This window comes from Rhinatrema bivittatum, chromosome 7, assembly GCF_901001135.1.
Source record: "Rhinatrema bivittatum chromosome 7, aRhiBiv1.1, whole genome shotgun sequence".
Classification (NCBI taxonomy): Eukaryota; Metazoa; Chordata; class Amphibia; order Gymnophiona; family Rhinatrematidae; genus Rhinatrema; species Rhinatrema bivittatum.
In genome coordinates, this window is record NC_042621.1 from 53,967,780 (window position 1) to 53,989,840 (window position 22,061).

The window sequence follows — 22,061 nt, forward strand, 5'->3', positions numbered from 1 at the left end:
GCTCTGTGCCTGGGCATTGGTGCGTCTTATAGAGCAAATTAGGGGAGTGCATAAAATGTTTTTTTGTCCCCAATTAGTTTTCGGGTCTGGGGAGGGCCATTTCGGATCAGAAAACTTTTATCATTCTCTTTCTCTGGGGGAAAAAAAACAATCACTCACCCCCATCCCAATCCTTTAAATTTAATTAATTACAACCCCCCACCCTCCTGACCTCCTCAAGACTTGCCAACAACTTGCCAAAAGTCCCTGGTGGTCCAGTGGGGGTCCAGGAGCAATCTTCTGCACTTGGGCCCGTCTGCTGCCAGTAATCAAAATGGCGCCGAAGGCCCTTTCCCCTTACTATGTCACAGGGGCTACTGGTCAGCCCCTGTCACATGGTAGGAGCAATGGACGGCCAGCGCCATCTTAAAAATGGCACATACGCATCTATAAATTCTTGTGAGGGCATATGTACTTGCAGTGTGGCATGTAAACTTTAACAGGGGGAAAAAAGGGGCAGTCTAGGGTTATTCCAGGGTGGGGTTCAGAAGTATGCACATAAGTTACTGTTTTATAAGAGGTATAACTGCATACATCACCGAACTTGCCCAAACACTACACCAGCACATTGACCTGCATAATTGAAATCAGACTTGTCTTTTTTTTTGTCTGCAAGTTTTGGATGGGAGGTCTGGGTAATGGTATTGTTGGTAGAAAAAGATCAAATGGTCCATCCAGTCTGCCCAGCAAGCCTCAAATGGCAGTAACTGCTGCTCTGTGCAGGTTACCCCCATGCCTTATGTTAAGAATAATATACTTACAAGCAAGACCAAGCAACTGTCAAACCCATATCAAAATTACTGCAGCATTTTTATGAGGTGAGCAGCCTTCCTGATCATTTCGACAATGCTGCTTCAATGTTGTTTTTGGACTTGGCTATAAAGGTTTTATCACCAATATTAATGTATCAGTACCCTAGACCATAAAAGTCGGGGCCCAGTGCTTGGCTGTCTTCAGAATCCAATACCCTTTTTTCTCACAGGACAAGCAGGATGGTTGTCTCCTCACAAATGGGTGACATCGAGGATGGAGCCCCAACCACAGAAAACTTCTGTCAAAGTTTCAGGAACTTTGACTGGCCCCTACTGGGCATGCCCAGCACGGTACCAACCCTGCAGCCAGCAGGGGACTCCCTTCAGTCTTCTTTTTTCCGCGCAGCAGTAGCCACGCGGTAGAAGAGCTCTTAACCACGTTCCTGACAGGAATTTCGAATAATTAATTCTGAAGAAAAATTTGCCCCTCAGGGGTCTCCCTTCGACAAATTTTTCGGTCCGCGGAACTTCGGTAAGTTTTTGCGGTCATTTGGTCGACTTCCGTCGAGTTTGGCCCTTGAGGCCCGTTGGCATTCGACAGTCCCGCGGCTAAATTTTTGGCCTTTCGCCATGGCGTCGGGGTTCCGTCGGTGTCCGGACTGTACCCAAACTATGTCAATTACAGACCCTCATAGAGTCTGTGTTTTGTGTTTAGGGAGTGAGCATGATGTTCTGACTTGCACCAAATGTGCCCTAATGACACCAAAGGGTCGCAAAGCCAGAATGGAGAAGATGGGGCTCCTCTTCCAAGCTCGTACCCCAACGCCATCGATTGCATCGATGGCGTTGGGGAACCGGCACCGGCACCGTCGAGGTCTCATCATCATCGACAACCCTTCGGTGACCGTCCGCCATCGATGACTTCGCGGCCATCGACTCCCGTTCCTTCCCCTGATGATCGAGGGGATCGGAAAGAAAAACATCGCCATCGACGTCATAAGTCTCGGCCTGTCGAGGAATCGACGTCATCGACCTCAGTACCGACCGAGCCACCGCCAAAAAAGTCTCGATCAGAAGTGGCACCGTCCACTACTGTTTCGCAGGCATCGAGGCAACCCTCACCCCCTCGGGGTTTGGGAGCCGTGACCCCACCGGTGACGGTGGTCCCTCCGGCTCAGCCTCAGCCTCCCTCTCTCCTGGTCTCCGGGCAGAACTGGACCGGCTGGTCCAGGAGGCCATCGACAAGGCGATGCTACGGTTCTAGACTCCTCTGGCACCGACTCCGGCACCGAGAGTGGAACCGGTCACCGAGCTGATTGCAGCAGCACTGGCACCGCTGCTACACTGGATGGAGGCGCTCATGACAGCCCTTCCACCGGTGATACCTGCGTCACCGACACCGGTAAGACCGCTGTCACCGACAGGTTTATCATCAAGTGGAGAAACACCATATCGAATTCCCCCTTCGGGAATTGTTCAATCGATGCCAGGTCGTCCCTCGCCACCGATTTCTTCTTCGGGGGCGATACGTACCTCTGCTCCACCGAGGTTTCCGATGCCGACACCGATCCCATCGAGACAGACACCGGTTCCCTCGATGCCTACACCGGCACCGATACCGGCATAGATTCCATCGGGGGTTTTCTCGATGCCCCCGGTGATTCCAACCGATATTTCGGAACCTCAACCTGGGCCTTCAGGTGTTCAGCCCCCTCGAGGTCCTGCAGGTCATCATCCAGATTCCTATGATACTTGGGGTGATGATACCTCTACTGACACCGATGATTTGCCTTCACCGCCCTCTCCTGCGGAGAGTAGAAAGCGTTCTCCCCCTGAGGACCTCTCTTTCATAAATTTTGTGAAGGAAATGTCAGAGTTGATCCCATTCCAACTTCAATCTGAACAAGATGACAGGCACCAGATGATGGAATTGCTCCAATTTTTGGATGCCCCGAAAGTCATCACTTCTATTCCCATTCATCAGGTTTTTCTAGACCTTCTTAAAAAGAATTGGGAATCTCCCGGATCTGTTTCCCCGGTCAACAAAAAAGCTGACTCTACATATCTTGTACAGTCAGCACCTGGTTTTCAAAAACCTCAGTTAGACCATCATTCTGTAGTCGTAGAATCAGCTCAAAAGAAAGCTAAGTGACTAAAGCCACACTCTTCCATACCTCCTACTAAGGAAAACAAATTCCTAGATAGTATAGGTAGGAAGGTATATCATGGAGCTATGCTGATTTCCAGAATAGCTTCTTATCAACTTTATATGACTCAATATAATAGGGTCATCCTGAAACAGATGCAGGAATACACTGATGCCTTGCCTGAACAGTTCCAGCCACAGCTTCAATCCCTTCTAAATAAAGGGTTTGAAGCTGGGAAGCATGAAATACGAACAGCCTATGACATCTTTGATGCTTCCACTAGAATTTCTGCCACAGCCATCTCTGCCAGACGTTGGGCTTGGCTTAAATCATCTGACCTTCGTCCAGAAGTTCAGGACAGGCTCTCTGATTTACCCTGCCTAGGGGATAATTTGTTTGGTGAGCAAATTCAACAAATTGTTGCTGAATTGAAGGATCATCATGAGACACTTAAACAGCTCTCATCCATTCCTCCTGACTTGCCTTCTAAACAACCCTTTAGAAAGGACTCCAAAAAGTCTTTCTTTAGGCCACGAAAGTATTATCCCCCATCAACCAAGCCTAGGCCTGCACGGTCTTACCATAAGACTCAGCCTCGCCAGACTCGTAAACAAAAGCCTGCAGCAGCTCCACAACTGGGCCCTGCGGCGGGTTTTTGACTTTCACTTAGAGAGCAGTTGCCAAACCCATCTTCCAGCTATACCGGTAGGAGGACGGCTGTGCCACTTCCTAGACAAGTGGCATCAAATCACCACAGATCAATGGGTGATAGCAATCATTGCACAGGGTTACCACCTCAACTTCCTATCCCTTCCTGCCGACTCCCCACCTTTGCAGGCGTGGAGACTCACCGATCACTCTGTTCTTTTAGAGCAGGAAGTTTCTCTTCTCCTACAGTCAAACGCTATAGAACCCGTTCCTCCCTTACAACAGGGACTCTGGTTCTATTCCAGGTACTTCCTTATACCAAAAAAGTCAGGGGGACTTCGTCCAATCCTAGACCTACGGGCCCTCAACAAGTACCTTTCCAAGGAGAAGTTCAAGATGGTAACCCTGGGCTCGTTGCTCCCTCTACTGCAAAGATGGGATTGGCTATGCTCTCTAGACCTAAAAGACGCATATACCCACATTGCGATAACAGAATCTCATCGCAAATACCTGCGTTTTCTAGTAGGCCGAAACCACTACCAATACCGAGTACTACCTTTCGGCCTGGCGTCCGCACCACGAGTCTTTACCAAATGCCTCGTGGTGGTAGCAGCATTCCTCAGGAAGGAAGGTGTCCACGTCTACCCCTACCTGGATGATTGGTTAATCAGGGCCCCAACCCAGCAAATCGCTCGGTCCTCCCTGACCTTAACAATTCATACTTTGCTCTCTAGGATTTCTTGTCAATTACGAGAAATCCTACTTGGTCCCATCTCAGACCTTATCTTTCATTGGGGCAGACTTGGACACCTTACAAACAAAAGCCTTCCTCCCTCATCAACGGGCCAAGACTCTGGTGTCCCTCGCTCGCCAGCTGCGGTCTCAACACACAGCCACGGCTCGCCAATTCCTCATTCTACTAGGACATATGGCCTCCTCAGTTCAAGTAACTCCCATGGCCCGTCTGGCCATGAGAGTCACACAATGGACTCAAGCTCTTCAGCCTCTGTCCTCCATTGTTACAATCACCGACGCACTCCGTCTGTCTCTTGCCTGGTGGACGAATCAATGCAACCTCCTACAGGGCTTGTCCTTTCTTCCACCAGATCCCCAGATAATCCTCACCACCGACGCTTCCAACATCGGGTGGGGAGCCCATCTACACAATCTGCAAACTCAAGGATACTGGTCACTAGAGGAAGCCAAACACCAGATAAATTTCCTGGAGCTGCGAGCAATCCGCTATGCTCTCAGGACCTTTCAAGATTGCCTATCGAACCACGCAATCTTAATTCAAACAGACAACCAGGTGGCCATGTGGTACATAAACAAGCAGGGAGGCACAGGCTCCTTCCTTCTGTGTCAGGAAGCTGCGCAGATTTGGGCGGAAGCCCTCTCCCGCTCCATGTACCTCAGAGCCACCTACCTCCCGGGAGTGGACAATGTATTGGCAGACCAGCTGAGCCGTGTCTTCCAACCACACGAGTGGTCACTCAATCCCTTGGTAGCGACCTCTCTATTTCACAAGTGGGGTTATCCCCACATAGACCTCTTTGTGTCCCCTCAGAACCACAAAGTGGACAATTACTGCTCTCTCATTCGGAGCCAGCACTCTCGGCCGAGGGATGCGTTCTCCCTCACGTGGACAACTGGTCTGCTCTATGCATTCCCTCCACTTCCTCTTCTGTCGAAGACTCTCGTGAAGCTGTGTCAGGACAGGGGAACTATGATCCTGATAGCACCGCACTGGCCACGCCAAGTGTGGTTTCCCATACTACAGGATCTCTCCATCCGCAGACACATTCCTCTGGGAACGGACCCGCATCTGCTCACTCAAAACGACGGATGCCTCCTCCATCCCAACCTCCAAGCCTTGTCACTGACGGCATGGATGTTGAAAGGTTAGTCCTTCAGCCATTTAACCTTTCGGATTCAGTTTCTCGTGTCCTGATCGCTTCACGAAAGCCTTCCACAAGAAAATCTTACTCATATAAATGGAAACGGTACACATCATGGTGCACTTCTCAGTCCCTTGATCCCCTTTCCTGTCCAATCTCTAAATTCTTGGACTATTTATGGCATCTATCAGAATCAGGTCTAAAAACCTCTTCCATTAGAATGCATGTTAGTGCAGTAGCTGCCTTCCATAAAGGTATCGGGGGTGTCCCTATCTCAGTACAACCCCTGGTAACCCGTTTTCTTAAAGGTTTACTCCATTTGAAGCCACCTTTACGCCCTCCGGCCCCATCTTGGGACCTTAATCTGGTTCTTGGTCGCCTTATGAAACCACCTTTCGAACCTCTGCACTCCTGTGACCTAAAATATCTCACATGGAAAGTGTTATTCCTTTTGGCTATCACTTCAGCTTGCAGGGTTAGTGAATTACAGGCCCTAGTTACCTATCCGCCTTACACTAAACTCCTGCAGGACCGGGCGGTACTCCGCACTCACCCTAAATTTTTACCTAAGGTAGTTTCGGAGTTTCATATCAATCAATCCATCATACTACCTATCTTCTTTCCCAGGCCCCACTCCAACTCAGGGGAACAGACTCTGCATACCCTAGACTGTAAACAAGCTCTAGCTTTTTATCTAGACCGTACAGTTTCTCACAGGAAGAGCACTCAATTATTCGTCTCTTTCCATCCTAACAAGTTAGGACAACCTGTGGGTAAGCAGGCTCTTTCCTCCTGGTTGGCGGACTGCATTTCCTTCTGCTATCAGCAAGCTGGCATTCCTTTCCAAGACCGTGTTAAGGCACACTCTGTGAGGGCCATGGCGACTTCAGTAGCACACCTTCGATCGGTGCCGCTTCCTGACATCTGCAAAGCTGCAACCTGGAGTTCCCTCCATACCTTTGCAGCCCACTATTGTTTGGATAAAGCTGGAAGACAAGATTCCATCTTCGGCCAATCTGTCTTGCGTAACCTTTTTCCAACTTGATGTACCAACACCCTTCCACCTCACGGTAGGGTGCGGATGTCCTTACCAAATTCCTCCCCAGTTGTTGTGCCTGTTGCACGCCGTTGGGTACATTTGGTGCAAGTCAGGACATCCTCAGCTCGGTACTCACCCGTTTGTGAGGACAACCATCCTGCTTGTCCTGTGAGAAAGCAAATGTTGCTTACCTGATGTAACAGGTGTTCTCACAGGACAGCAGGATGTTAGTCCTCACGAAACCCGCCCGCCACCCCGCGGTGTTGGGTTCGTTTTTATTTTATCTTTTCTGCACTGCCTGTAGCTTTGAAAACAAGACTGAAGGGAGACCCCTGCTGGCTGCAGGGTTGGTGCCGTGCTGGGCATGCCCAGTAGGGGCCAGTCAAAGTTCCTGAAACTTTGACAGAAGTTTTCCGTGGTTGGGGCTCCATCCTCGATGTCACCCATTTGTGAGGACTAACATCCTGCTGTCCTGTGAGAACACCTGTTACATCAGGTAAGCAACATTTGCTTTCCCTGCACTGCTGTCAAAGCAGAGAGTGATGTTGAAGTTGTACCTAAATCAACAAGGCTAATTGGTTGAGGGTAGTAATTCCCCCATGCCTTTTGGTTAAGGGTACTAACTGCTGTTCCGTGCACGCTACCCCCATGCACACTCTTCTTCATTATCCTCAAACCTTTAGGGATCCACAGTGTTTATTCCATGCCCTTGTGAATTTGTTTACTGTGTTTGTTCTCACCCTCTCTTCCAGAAGGGCATTCTAGGCATCCACCATCTTCTCCATGAAAAAATATTTCCTTATGTTGGTTCTGAGTATTTTTCCCCTGAATTTTCATTTCATGACCTCTAGTTCTGTTTCCTTTCCAATGAAAAAGGTTCAAAGTTTGTGCATCATTAAATCCTTTTAGGTATCTGAAGGTCTGTATCATATCTCCCCTGCATCTCCTCTCTTCCAGGAACATATTTAGATCCTTCAACCTCTCCTCATAAGACTTTTCAGAGCTGTAGCCAGGCAATTTGGCGCCTATGGCCAAATGAAAAACTCTGCCCTCACCCATTACACAACAGAGTTTGGAGACTCTGTTCAATGTTTGTACAGTAATGCCCATGGCCAGTGCAAGGTTATTAGGTGCCCCAGGAAAACTGTAAGACTTGCACCTCTGACCCCCATCACACCCTCCTTACACACACAATTAAAGGTTATGCATTTATAACATTTTACATGAAAAATATCTTACAATATGTATATTATATTTTCATGCACTGGTGAGGTGCCAATCCGAAAACCCTGCAAACAAGCAAGAGATGCTTGGAACCTATATAGTATTAAGCTTACTGTAACGCATCTTGGGCAAGGGCATGACCCTCAGAGAGCCATGAGAAAAAATGAATTTCTGTATTAAAACTGCACTAACTGCCAGCACTCAAACAGCAACAACCCTATCTATGAAAGTCAATACTATAAATATTAAACCCCCTATTAGGAAAACAGAACAATCCAAGCTGCTGTAGATCCCTACATAGAAATTACACACCGGTAGATGTAGTGTATTTAGATTTTCAGAAGGTGTTTGACAAAGTCCCTCATGAGAGGCTTCTACGAAAACTAAAAAGTCATGGGATAGGAAGCGATGTCCTTTCGTGGATTACAAACTGGTTAAAAGACAGGAAACAGAGAGTAGGATTAAATGGTCAATTTTCTCAGTGGAAAAGAGTAAACAGTGGAGTGCCTCAGGGATCTGGAAAGGAATATGACGAGTGAGGTTATCAAATTTGCGGATGATACAAAATTATTCAGAGTAGTTAAATCACAAGCAGACTGTGATACATTACAGGAGGACCTTGCAAGACTGGAAGATTGGGCATCCAAATGGCAGACGAAATTTAATGTGGACAAGTGCAAGGTGTTGCATATAGGGAAAAATAACCCTTGCTGTAGTTACACGATGTTAGGTTCCATATTAGGAGCTACCACCCAGGAAAAAGATCTAGGCATCATAGTGGATAATACTTTAAAATCGTCTGCTCAGTGTGCTGCAGTAGTCAAAAAAGCAAATAGAATGTTAGGAATTATTAGGAAGGGAATGGTTAATAGAATGGAAAATGTCATAATGCCTCTGTATCGCTCCATGGTGAGACCACACCTTGAATACTGTGTACAATTCTGGTCGCCGCATCTCAAAAAAGATATAGTTGTGATGGAGAAGGTACAGAGAAGGGCAACCAAAATGATAAAGGGGATGGAACAGCTCCCCTATGAGGAAAGGCTGAAGAGGTTAGGGCTGTTCAGCTTGGAGAAGAGACGGCTGAGGGGGGGGATATGATAGAGGTCTTTAAGATCATGAGAGGTCTTGAACGAGTAGATGTGACTCGGTTATTTACACTTTCGAATAATAGAAGGACTAGGGGGCATTCCATGAAGTTAGCAAGTAGCACATTTAAGACTAATCGGAGAAAATTCTTTTTCACTCAACGCACAATAAAGCTCTGGAATTTGTTGCCAGAGGATGTGGTTAGTGCAGTTAGTGTAGCTGGGTTCAAAAAAGGTTTGGATAAGTTCTTGGAGGAGAAGTCCATTAATGGCTATTAATCAATTATACTTAGGGAATAGCCACTGCTATTAATTTCATCAGTAGCATGGGATCTTCTTAGTGTTTGGGTAATTGCCAGGTTCTTGTGGCCTGGTTTTGGCCTCTGTTGGAAACAGGATGCTGGGCTTGATGGACCCTTGGTCTGACCCAGCATGGCAATTTCTTATGTTCTAATGGAATAACTCACTTCAATCACACATGCATAACACAGACCCTCAAATACAGAATAAAGAGACCATGCAGTATAAAAAGAAATGTACAGACAAAAACTGAACTGGAAACAAGAAGCCAAATTCTTTATGCACTGCAAAAATGTAAAAAACAAACATTACCATTCCTCATAAAACAAAATGGGCTGGATTTTCAAGTCCCGGGGCTTTACTATTTTTATTTATTTATTTAATGAGTTTTATAAACCGTCATTCGGAAACGTCAAAATAATGCTATCATAACGGTTTATAAAATAAGGTTACAGAGATAAGGGGGTTAAACAAGGGATGCAAAGTACAAACTGTTATTAAGCATAGGGGATAACATGTGTAAGGATTTAGTTCAGTTTTTTGTTTCATTTCTTATTTATGAAAACTTAGATGTGATGAATTTCATTTATTTATTCATGAGGTTGGATTGGAGGGCGATGATGTTGTGGTGTTCATTGGGTGAGTTGGTATGCTTTGTTGAACAACTACGTTTTTAACTCCTTTTTGAAGGTTTTTAGGTTTTCTTGAGTTCTGAGCTTAGTTGGTAGGGAGTTCCAAAGTTTTGGGCTACCAAGGGAGATTGCTCTTTTTTGGGTTGAGGTGAGTTGATTTGAGTGCGTTGGTGGTGTTTTTAGGAGTCCCTTATTTGCTGATCTAAGGTTTCTGCTTGGGGTATGTAGTTGTATGTAGGGGCTTAGCCAATTTTCTTGTTTTTCATATATAATTTTATGTAGGATGGATAGGACTTTGTATTCAATCCTGTATCTTATTGGTAGCCAGTGAAGTGAAATAAGTGTTGGGGTGATATGGTCATGCTTTTTTGCTCCTGTGAGGATTCTTGCAGCTGAGTTCTGCAGGATCTGGAGTGGGCGAATGGTGTTTAGAGGTAAGTTGAGAAGAAGAGAATTGTAGTAGTCTATGTTGGAGAAAATTAGTAATTGGAGGACTGATCTGAAGTCATTGTTGGAGAGAAAAAGTTTTAGATGACGGAGTGTAAGTAGTTTATGATAACAGTCTTTGATTTTGTTGATATAGTTTTTGAATGAAAGTTTTCTGTCAATTATTACTCCGAGGTTGTGGGCATGGTTGATTGGAGATATGATTGAATTTTGGTTCATGAGGTTGAGCGGTTGTATTTAAGGAGAGTTGTTCTTTCTGTCTAGTAATATTAATTCAGTCTTGTCGAAGTTGAGGATGAGTTTTAGGTTGGCTAGTATTTCCTTTATGCTGTTTAGGTAATTGGCTGTTAATTTGTATGTTTCTTCTAGTGATTTTTTTCTTGGGATTAATATTTGAATATCGTCAGCATAAATGAAGTGGGTTAGATTCAGATTTGAAAGGAAGTGGCATAATGGGAGCAGATAGATGTTAAAGAGCGTCGCTGAAAGAGCGGATCCTTGGGGAATTCCAGTGTTTAGGTTGATTCTCTTTGAGAGGGAATCATTAAGTAGCATTTGGTAGGATCTTTGTGACAGGTACGAGGAGAACCATTGAAGGGTTGTTTTGTTAGCTCCTATTTCAGATAGACGATTAATCAATATAGAGCGATTTACTGTATCAAAGGCTGCTGATAGGTCGAGCAGGATTAGAAGGTAACTTTGGCCTTTTTCAAAAACTTTGAGTACGAAGTCATTCATTGCAAGTAGTAGGGTTTCAGTATTCAGTTGCTTTCTGAAGCCAAATTGAAGGGTAGGAGGATGTTGTTTTGATGATTGCCAATTTTAGGCATTCTGGGTAGTTTCCTTCCATGAGGGAAAGGTTTACAATTTTAGTTAGTTTTGGTTATTGGTGGTTCGAGATTTTTTATTGTTGTAATGGGTATGGCGTCAATAGGGTGTTTAGCTGGGTTCATTTTTTTAATGATCATTTGGATTTCTAAGGAAGATGCTGTTTCAAAGTTGGACCAGGTTTTTGTTTGAATGTTCAGTAATTTCTGGTCTTGTGAGTCATTTTCTAGGTTGTTCTTTATGAGGATTTTGATTTTTTCGTTAAAGAAGTCTGTGAAGTCATTGCTATTGATCTTTGGTGTTGAAAGTGATTGATCGTCGAAAGATGATTTTGTTAGGCTTTTTACTATGTTGAAGAGCATCTTAGGGTTTTGTTGGTATTTGGTTATTTTTTTGGTGTAGAAGTCTTTTTGTTTTATGGATGAGTTTTTTGTATTCGGCTAGTTGTGTTCTGTATGCGTTTAGTAGTGTGGTTGTTTTGTTTTTTCTCCATAATTTCTCTATTTTTCTGAGTTTCCTTTTGGCTGCTCTGATGTTTTATTGTACCAGAGATTCTGATTTTTTGGTTTTTATAATTTTTGTTATTATGGGATTTATCTTATCTGCTATTGTTTTCGTTATGGTGATCCAGGAAGATGTTGCGTTTTCTGTGTTTGATAGATCTATATTTGTTAGTTCAGTTTGAAGATTTGCTTAAGAGTTTCAATGCAGAAATGTAGATGATAAGACAAGGATTTGATTGTGTTTTTTCTTGTGGTGCGTTTATAATTTGAAAATAGATTTGTGTGGATGATAGAGTGGTTGAACCATGGTATTTTTGATATCTTCGTTTGGTGGTTAGACCAAAAATTGGTATTGATGAAGATTAGGTCTAGTGTATGACCTGCTTTGTGCGTAGGGCCATTGATAATTTGATTGAGACCCAGTGATGCTAGTGCATCAATGATTGAGGAGCAGGCAGGCAAGTAGGGGGTAGAGTCAATGTGTAAGTTGAAGTCACCAAGAATAATTATGGGTTTGTTAATAGATAATTTGGTCAGGAAAAATGTAGTAAGTGGTGAGCAGTTTTTTTTCGATAGTATGGGGGGGCAGTATACTAGTCAAATTTGTAAGTGTGGAGAATCAAATAGTGCAATTGCTTGTTGGAATTAGTTTCATCTGTAGGTTTGTTTTGGTGATGAGCATTAGGCCTCCGCCTTTCTTTTTAGGTCTGGGTAAAGAAAACGTTCTATAGGTGGAGTTGTTGATTTGGTTGATTATTACTGTGTCTGTTTTTTGCCCATATTTCTGTGATGGCTATAAAGTCTGGTTTTTTTTTATCTTGGAGAAGGTCGTTGATGATTGGTATTTTTTTGATTATTGATTGGGCATTAAAGAGTAGGAAAGAAAGTGTTAGTTACATAGAGATGTGTTGTTGTTGTGAGTAATGGTTGTTTGTTGATATTTAAGTTTTGTTTTAGATTTCGTACCTCTTTCATTCCAGTTGTCAGTGTTTGGTCCGTTTCTGTTGTCCTTGCAGATTGTGGAGGGTTGATGGTTTGCCATTCTTCTTAACGTTCGGAGAAAATCTGGAGATTATGTACTGCTGGCACTGCGGGGTGCACAAAGGAGAAAGCCCCTTTGTCGCGCCCCTTCGGCGCGTCACCTGGAGGTGTCGCTGTCTTAGCGCTGCGGTGCTGGCGACGTCGGGTTGGGGGGCCGTGGCTAGGGATCGCGATGTCCCTCTCTGAGGTCCCAGTAATTTAAAAGGCACTTGCCTTTATTTCTCTTTTGTTCTTTCTTTCTCTCGCCTGCGCTGTTAGCAGGTGGTGGTGGGTGAGTGGGTGGGTGGGCCTGCCCCAGTGTCCTTTGCCTGGAGGTATCGCTGTCTTGGCGCTGTAGCGCTGGCGATGTCGGGTTGGGGGGTGTGTGTGGCTAAGGATCACAATCTCCCTCTCTGAGGTCCTAGTAATTTAAAAGGCACTTGTCTTTATTTCTCTTTTGTTGTTCTTTCTTTCTCTCGCCGGCGCTGTTAGCAGTTGGTGGTGGGTGGGTGGGCGGGCCTGCCCCGGTGTCCTTGGTGGGGTCAGAGGCTCCAGCACAGCGGCGATTTGCCGCTATGCCAGGGATCGCGTGTCGGCAGTTGGCTGGCGCGCGCAACTTACTTCAGCTCCAGGGCTGAAGTAAGTTTTGCAACAGGAGAATGAAAAAGGAAAAGATAGGGGGGGGGAGGTAGGGGAAGGGAAGGTGGGGTAGGGGAAGGCAGTATGGCTCGGCGCATGCAAGGTGCACAATTTTAAAATCTACCCCAATGAGTAAAACCATATCAATAAAATTAATAATTCAAAACAATTAATGAATAGAATAACATTTAGTAATTAAAAACTCATATAAAAATCTTCCAAACATCAATAAGATATTTCAAAACACACACATCAAATAACACCTAACAATTAAAATAAGGATTAAAAAAAATTCCCCGTATTCCATACCTTGGTACTTTTGATTTCCATATGCCCTGAAATTCATGGATTAGCAGGCAGAGAGTAACTGGGTTGTTGTGCACACACATGCTGCCTCTCATACACACACACATGCTTTCTCTCACTTTCCCACACACATGCTCTCTCACTTACTCACTTCCTCCTTGACTTAGCAGGCAGTAGTATTCTCCTCCTTCAGCCTCTGTGGACAAGGGAATGACTTCCGGCCATGGGGGTCAAGCCAGCTCTAGCATTGGACTATTTCTAGCAGGGCACGCTCCTCCTTTTCCTCCAAAACAGTGAGACTCTGTTGAAATCAACAACATAGTAAGCGTGGCCTTAGTAAGTGAAAAAGCAGCGTGGTCCCACCACAATAAGCATTGTTGCCAGAGGGCCACACTGCTTTTCCACTTACTAAGGCCGCACTGACCACACTATTTTGACAGGGGGGGGGGCCACGCTGCTTTTTCTCTTGCTGAGGACCTGCTGACCACACTGCTCTCCTTGGTACGAGGTAGTGCTATGGCTCTGATACAGACCCCACACCATTTTGGTTGCCCTTCTTTGGACCACCTCTATCTTTTTTGAGATATGAGCTCCCATACTGAACAGAGTACTCCAAGTGAGGCCTCTCCGAGGACCTGCATCACTACCTCCTTTTTCTTGCTGGCTATTCCTCTCTCTATGCATCCCAGCATTCTTCTGGCTTCAGCTATCACCTTGTCATATTGCCTCACGGCCTTCAGATCGGCAGACAGAACCACCCCCAAGGTCCCTCTCAGCTGCTAAATCCTCAAACTGTCATCAAGCTTTCTTAAATTGCTTTTCATTTTCTCTGCTCCTTCAGGCATGTCCACTCTGTTGCAGATCTTGGTATCATCCACAAATAGATTTTACCTTCTATCCCTTCCACAATGTCGCTCCCAAAGATATTGAACAGAATCTGTCCCAAAACACATCCCTGTGGTACTCCTCTTGACACGGGGTGAAGTAGTAGGGGTTCAGGTGATGTGCTAGAGTAGGTAAACTGGTGAAGGTTTGGGCAAACTGGTGAATCCAAGTATACGAACATAAAATATACCTGCCCCCGCCCTTAAGTCCATTATTACATATGAACTGTTATAATTATTTTGCACATAAAATATGCATGTGTATTTTTTAAAAATACATAGAGAAATTTTATTATAAATATAAGCACGTACTGAAACATATGTGCATACGTTTGGGCAGAAATACGTGGTATTTTACAAACTGTGCAGCTTCTGCCACATAGTTTGTAAAAGAGTAGCATAGGTCTCTGCACATCCACTTACATGTGTAGCAAGTTTTGCTTCGCTATTCTCAATGGGGAGTCCCAAGCTGAAGGTTGCAACATAAATATAAAGACTTTTTCTTCTGTTTCTTCTTTTTTTTTCTTTGTAACCTGGACTCCTTTGTGGACAGCACACTAAGGTGTAACTGTGCTATTGAGGACTGCTGTTCCTACTGAACTTTTAGCTACGTCTACTTTATCTAGGCAGACATGCAAGGAGAAAGTGTGGATGGATGACCAGGTGGTGACTCTGCATATGTCCTCTAGCAATATTATTCGTGTGCAGTTGATGCAGTTATTGCACGTACTTGATGTGCCCTCACTGGGTCTAAAAGGTAGAGCGAGTGTGCAGCGTAGCAGTGCTTAATGCAACTCATGATCCAGTTAGAGTGTATGCTTTGTCACTGGGACACCTAGTCTGTTCATATCATAGGAAATGAATAATTGAAACCCTTTTCTACGAGTCTGAGTCCTTATTTTATAGTAAGCCAGAGCTTGTTTGCATTTGAGCGTATAGAGTAGTTTTTCCCTTTCATGCTTGTGCGGTTTTGGGAAAATGTTGGAAGCCAGATGCTCTGATTCAAGTGGAATGGCAATACTTTTGGTAAGAACTTTGGGTGGGGACGGAACGCCACCTTGTTTGGAAGAACCAGAGATGGGGTAAAAAATGGACTAAGGTCTGGATCTCGCTTATTCTGGGTGTGGAGGTTACCACTACTAAGACGAATACCTTCCAGGTGAGTAATTTCAGCGAAACAGACTCCAAGGGTTGAAATGAAGGCTTCATTAGAGACTACAGGACTATGTTTATATTCCAAGGAACTGAGGGTCGTTTAACTAGTGGTTGTAGGTGGAGAAATCCCCTCATGAAGCAGGAAATTAGCGGGTGCATGGAAATTGGAGCTCCATTTTCTCAATTATGGTATGCCACTATGGTGCTCAGGTGCACTCTTGCCGAAGTGGTTGTGAGTGCTGTTAGAGAGAGATGGTGTAGATAAGAAAGTAAATGTCTGGATTTGCAGGCGAACAAGTCTAGAGAATGATGCATGCACCAATTAGAATAGAGACACCATTTGAATGTGTAATTCTGACGGGGGAGGGGATTGGCTTTCTTGCTGATAGGACATCTTGAATCAAGTGTGATAGGTTCCAGTTCGCTAGGGCCGCATGTATAACATCCATGTGTTGAATGCATCCCACCTCCTGTGAACAGATCTTGGTTTTCTCCTGAGGTGTAATGGAGGGGAGGTTGAATACTGTACAAAATATACATACGACTACCTTGATCAGGCAGGGCCTTTTAGAATCATCTGGGCATGATCTTGTATGCATTTTTGCACTGTTTTGGGAATTCATGATAGTTGAGGAATGTTTAGAGTAGACCCTTGCTACAGGGCAACAGAAAAGCATCTGGCACTTCTCGGTGGGGGCTGGACCGAATTAAGCAGAAACAGTGTACTTTTCTGTTGTCCATGGCGAAACAGGTCTATCCAGGGTGTTGACCAAAACAGTGGAACAAGTTATTGGTTACTGCCTGAGCCAGGGACTATTCATGTGGGCAAAATATTCTACTGAGGCAGTCTGCCTCCATGTCGGCAATGCCTGGCAAATATAACATATAACTTGCCTAATCGACTCCACTGTGTAAATTGTATATAATTCTTACCATGTAAGCAATTACTCTCTGCTTACATGCACTGCTCTCCAGTTAGAAATTGTTAATCTATCCCTTTTTTTTCTAACAGCCTTGTTCCATACTCCCTGTTGTAATGTAACTTTCGCTTTCACGGGTAGATTTTCAAAACGCGCGATTTGGCGTACTTTTGTTGGCGCATCAGGCGCAAACAAAAGTACGCTGGATTTTAGTAGATACGCGCGTAGCCGCTAAAATCCTGGATCGGCGCGCGCAAGGCTACCGATTTCTGTATAGCCGGCGCGCGCCGAGCCGCGCAGCCTACCTCCGTTCCCTCCGAGGCCGCTCCGAAATCGGAGCGGCCTCGGAGGGAACTTTCTTTTGCCCTCCCCTCACCTTCCCCTACCTAACCCACCCCCCCGGCCCTGTCTAAACCCCCCCCTTACCTTTGTCGGGGGATTTATGCCTCCCGGAGGGAGACGTAAATCCCAGCGCGCCGGGACGTGACCTGGGGGCGGGTCCGGAGGGCGCGGCCACACCCCCGGACCTGCCCCTGAAACGCTACGTCCCGCCCCAAAAACGCCGCGCGGATCGGGCCCGCCCGACACGCCCCCCTCGGAAAACCCCAGGACTTACGCGAGTCCCGGGGCTCTGCGCGCGCCGGTAGGCCTATGTAAAATAGGCGCACCGGCTCGCAGGGCCCTGCTCGCGTAAATCTGCCCGGATTTACGCGAGCAGGGCTCTTAAAATCCGCCCCTCAGTGTTAACTGGTTTACCCCCTAGTTTATTGTAAACTTGTACGATAAGACCTGGTCTTGAGCATCGGTATATTAAAAAGAATTAAATAAATAAATATGTGGCTTAAAGAGTTACTTTGGCATGGTCTGCCCAATCCCATATTTGCAAGGTCTCCTCGCAAAGGTCCCATGATCCTGTGCCTCTGTTTGACATCAAAGCCGTTCCCTTGAGATGTTTGAATGCCTTGAGAGCTTTCCACATAGCCCTGAGTTCCAGTAGATTAATGGACCACAATCGTTTGTCATGATTCCAAAGCCCTTCTGTCTTGTACTGCAGGAGGTGAGCACCCCACCCCAGGGTGGAAGCATCCATCATTAAGATCAGTTGGTGTGGAACTGGATGTACGGGGGAGCTGTTTTCCAATATGATTGGCTGTAGTCACCATCTTATTTCCTGTGCCACTGACTGAGTTACTTAAATCCACGTTGATAACTGTTGAAGGAACTGGCACCATTGGCTTTTTAGTTTCCACAGCATATGACATGTATGGAGTTGTCTTAATGTGATTACATGTATGGCAGCTGCCATGTACCTGAGCATAACCAGTATATGACGAACTGCTGTTCTCTGGCGTTGCAAATGTTTTTTGCCAAGATGCAAAGTTTGAGAGCCCTCTCGTGGGGGAGAAAAGCTTTGGATCTGATCAAGTCTTATTTGCACAACTATGAACTGGATTCATTGTGCTGGATGGAGCATTGACTTCTCATAATCAATAAGAAAACTTAAAGTTTTCAGGTAGCAAATTGTAATCTCTGTGTGAAAACTTTAGTGTGCATTTGTCTGGTGCCACTATTATGCCTTTTTCCCCTATCTTGACAAATGGTTATCATGAAATGATGTAGGTGTACCACAGCCAACGCTAGGCATTTCATGAAGATTCTTGGGGCAGGAGAGTCCAAAAGGGATGACCTTGTATTAGAAATGTATGCCTGACCCTGAAGCAAAGGTAGCACCAACACGAGGAATGGATTGGGATGTGTGCATATGCATCTTTTAGGTTGAGACAGAGGGCACATCCAGTCACTGGGCTGGATGAAGATGTCATCTTGAAATTTTCCCAACACAAGTGCCTGTTTAATGACCTGAGATCCAGGATCTGGTGAAGATCACCTGTCTTCTTGGGTTACAAATAAGTAATGTGAGTAGTACCCCCTGTAGTCCTGGGGTGGTATTTCCTGTATTGACAAACTGAAGAGTAGTAAATCACCTAGACCGGATGGTATACACACCAGAGTTCTGAAGGAACTAAAAAATGAAATTTCAGACCTATTAGTAAAAATTTGTAACTTATCATTAAAATCATCCATTGTACCTGAAGACTGGAGGATAGCAAATGTAACCCCAATATTTAAAAAGGGCTCCAGGGGCGATCCGGGAAACTACAGACCAGTTAGCCTGACTTCAGTGCCAGGAAAAATAGTGGAAAGTGTTCTAAACATCAAAATCACAGAACATATAGAAAGACATGGTTTAATGGAACAAAGTCAGCATGGCTTTACCCAGGGCAAGTCTTGCCTCACAAATCTGCTTCACTTTTTTGAAGGAGTTAATAAACATGTGGATAAAGGTGAACCGGTAGATGTAGTATACTTGGATTTTCAGAAGGCGTTTGACAAAGTTCCTCATGAGAGGCTTCTAGGAAAAGTAAAAAGTCATGGGATAGGTGGCGATGTCCTTTTGTGGATTGCAAACTGGCTAAAAGACAGGAAACAGAGAGTAGGATTAAATGGACAATTTTCTCAGTGGAAGGGAGTGGACAGTGGAGTGCCTCAGGGATCTCTATTGGGACCCTTACTTTTAATATATTTATAAATGATCTGGAAAGAAATATGACGAGTGAGATAATCAAATTTGCAGATGACACAAAATTGTTCAGAGTAGTTAAATCACAAGCAGATTGTGATAAATTGCAGAAAGACCTTTTGAGACTGGAAAATTGGGCATCCAAATGGCAGATGAAATTTAATGTGGATAAGTGCAAGGTGATGCATATAGGGAAAAATAACCCATGCTATAATTACACAATGTTGGGTTCCATATTAGGTGCTACAACCCAAGAAAGAGATCTAGGCGTCATAGTAAATAACACATTGAAATCGTCTGTTCAGTGTGCTGCGGCAGTCAAAAAAGCAAACAGAATGTTGGGAATTATTAGAAAGGGAATGGTGAATAAAACAGAAAATGTCATAATTCCTCTGTATCGCTCCATGGTGAGACCGCACCTTGAATACTGTGTACAATTCTGGTTGCCGCATCTCAAAAAAGATATAATTGCGATGGAGAAGGTACAGAGAAGGGCTACCAAAATAAGGGGAATGGAACAGCTCCCCTATGAGGAAAGACTAAAGAGGTTAGGACTTTTCAGCTTGGAGAACAGACGGCTGAGGGGGAATATGATAGAAGTGTTTAAAATAATGAGAGGTCTAGATGTGAATCAGTTATTTACTCTTTCGGATAGTAGAAAGACTAGGGGGCACTCCATGAAGTTAACATGGGGCACATTTAAAACTAATCTGAGAGAGTTCTTTTTTACTCAATGCACAATTAAACTCTGGAATTTGTTTCCAGAGGATGTGGTTAGTGCAGTTAGTGTAGCTGTGTTTATAAAAGGATTGGATAAGTTCTTGGAGGAGAAGTCCATTACCTGCTATTAATCAAGTTGACTTAGAAAATAGCCACTGCTTTTACTAGCAACAGTAACATGGAATAGACTTAGTTTTTGGGTACTTGCCAGGTTCTTATGGCCTGGATTGGCCTCTGTTGGAAACAGGATGCTGGGCTTGATGGACCCTTGGTCTGACCCAGTATGGCATGTTCTTATGTATTGCATTCTGATGGAGTAGTTTGTATGGTTTTTTTTTGTCTTCCTCAAATGGAGAGTTTAAGGGGTTTATTCTATTAATTATATTGTAAGTTTTGCTTTGACCATAGTACACTGATCGTACGGGTTGTATTAGGGACATATATAGAAGTGATGTAATTCTAAAGAATTTTAGAACTCTGTCTTCAGTAGCTGGATGAGAGGATAAAACCCAGCGCCAGAACAATGTTTTGCCTGCATTCTGCCAACTAAAAAAAAACTTTTCTTTTCTTTCTCTTATTTTATACCCGTTCTATGTAAACCGATGTGATGTGCAAACGAATATCAGTATAAAAAAGTTTTAAATAAATAAAATAAATTGGGCTCAGACTTTTTAAAAAAATGTCTTTGCTGATTTACAAGACTCACCCGAACTAGCAGAATTGCGGCATACATTAACAAGGTCTTTTGAGCACATATGCACATGAGATTTCGTTACTGTATGAATACTACCCCCAAGGGTAGCGCACATAGCAAAAAAAAAAAAAAAAAAAAGCACTTTGTACTTTTGTGGTGGTCTTGATATTGTAAAATTTTGTGGTGTCTTGATATTGTAAAATTAAAAAAAAGATCCATTGATGGCAGTGTTATGCTGTACATTGATGGCATTTTACATCTGAAGATGAACTATTGATAAAAATGTTCCTCATGCTGGATTGCATCGCTGGTGCTGTGATTTCTGATTGTTGGGTTTGCACTCTGTAAGCATTTGATGCATATTACCAGGAAATTCATATAAATCATTCTTTCACAGTTAAAGGGATTGAAGGAAGGAGACTATATTGTTGCAGTTGAAGGCACAGATTGCAAATGGTTGGGAATCAGTGAGATTATGAAAATGTTTGAAGGCATCACTGAAAAAAGCATTGAGATTCAAGTGATAAGTTCCCAGGATCAGACATCATATCTGGTAGGTGAAAAAACTTTCCTCTCTTTGGGGTTCAGCAAACTGCAAATGAGAAATAAATATAAAAATGCCAGATGGGCATAAACAATGAAGAATCAGATGACACTGTTTAAAAAAATAAAAAATTGAGGAAATTCAGATGCAAATAAAGTAAACCATCTTAATATGTAACTGATATTGCTTCAGTATGAGCTGAATTTTTCTAATTTTTTTTTTATTCCAAGGTTTCCCTTTTTAATCATGATAAAATATCATATTTACCCTTTTTCTAGAATGGGATGCCCATTTTCTGCAATCTGTCAGTTATTTGTAATGCATTTGTTGTCCACCAATGTTCTGATCACGTATCAGTGACTAAATGCGCAGCAGAATTCACATAATCATAGGAATATGGAGGTTGCCGTGGTTCCTGGACAGAGACTGCCAATTCTTTCCCATAGCTCTCTTTCCTAAGTACCTATGAGACTAAGCTGGATTGGAATCTGTGACCTGGAGGTGAAAGGGTCTGTAAACCATGATTCCCTGGAGCTATCCCTGCAGCAGTGTGCAATGCCTATCGCGTTTTGATGAGGACTCAGAATAGTGGGCAGCTGCTAAGTAAGAGAAGCTTTTTTTTTTTCAAAATTTTGGAGTAGAAATCAAATCAAAAAGGAAAAAAAAAGATTTGAATGAATCTGAATCATCTGATTACCAACTGACTCACCTCCACATTTTAATTAAATGTCACTTTTAAACAGAATACAAAAGACCTGCACAAAAAAATTTCTTGGTATTTAGTGAACATCTATTTGCAGGGTTGGAAAAATCTTGGGTGACTTAACATTTCTGTCCTTGGTAGCTGTTGCAGAGGTGTGACCTGCTGCATTATTGGCATAGGTTCCAGCTGCTGGGTCATAGAGATGAAACTGTCTCTGCTGTGTTCAGAAGTTGGGAAGCCAAGTGCAATGGGGGAGAGGGGGCAAATGAGAGAAACTGAGGCAAGGAGTAAGGTGTAAGAAGCAACGAAAAAAAATATTAAGCACAAAATGAGCAAAAAGCCATAAAACA

The 22,061-nt window shown here is 44.0% G+C and overlaps 1 protein-coding gene across 1 annotated transcript in view; it reads left to right on the forward strand.

Moving 5' to 3' along the window:
• RHPN2 (rhophilin Rho GTPase binding protein 2) overlaps positions 1–22,061 on the forward strand; it is a 123,597-nt gene that overhangs the window by 99,201 nt on the left and 2,335 nt on the right. Inside the window, exon 14 of the mRNA XM_029608399.1 lies at positions 20,862–21,017. Within this exon, the coding sequence (XP_029464259.1) occupies positions 20,862–21,017 (156 nt within the window). The remainder of the gene's footprint in view (positions 1–20,861; positions 21,018–22,061) is intronic.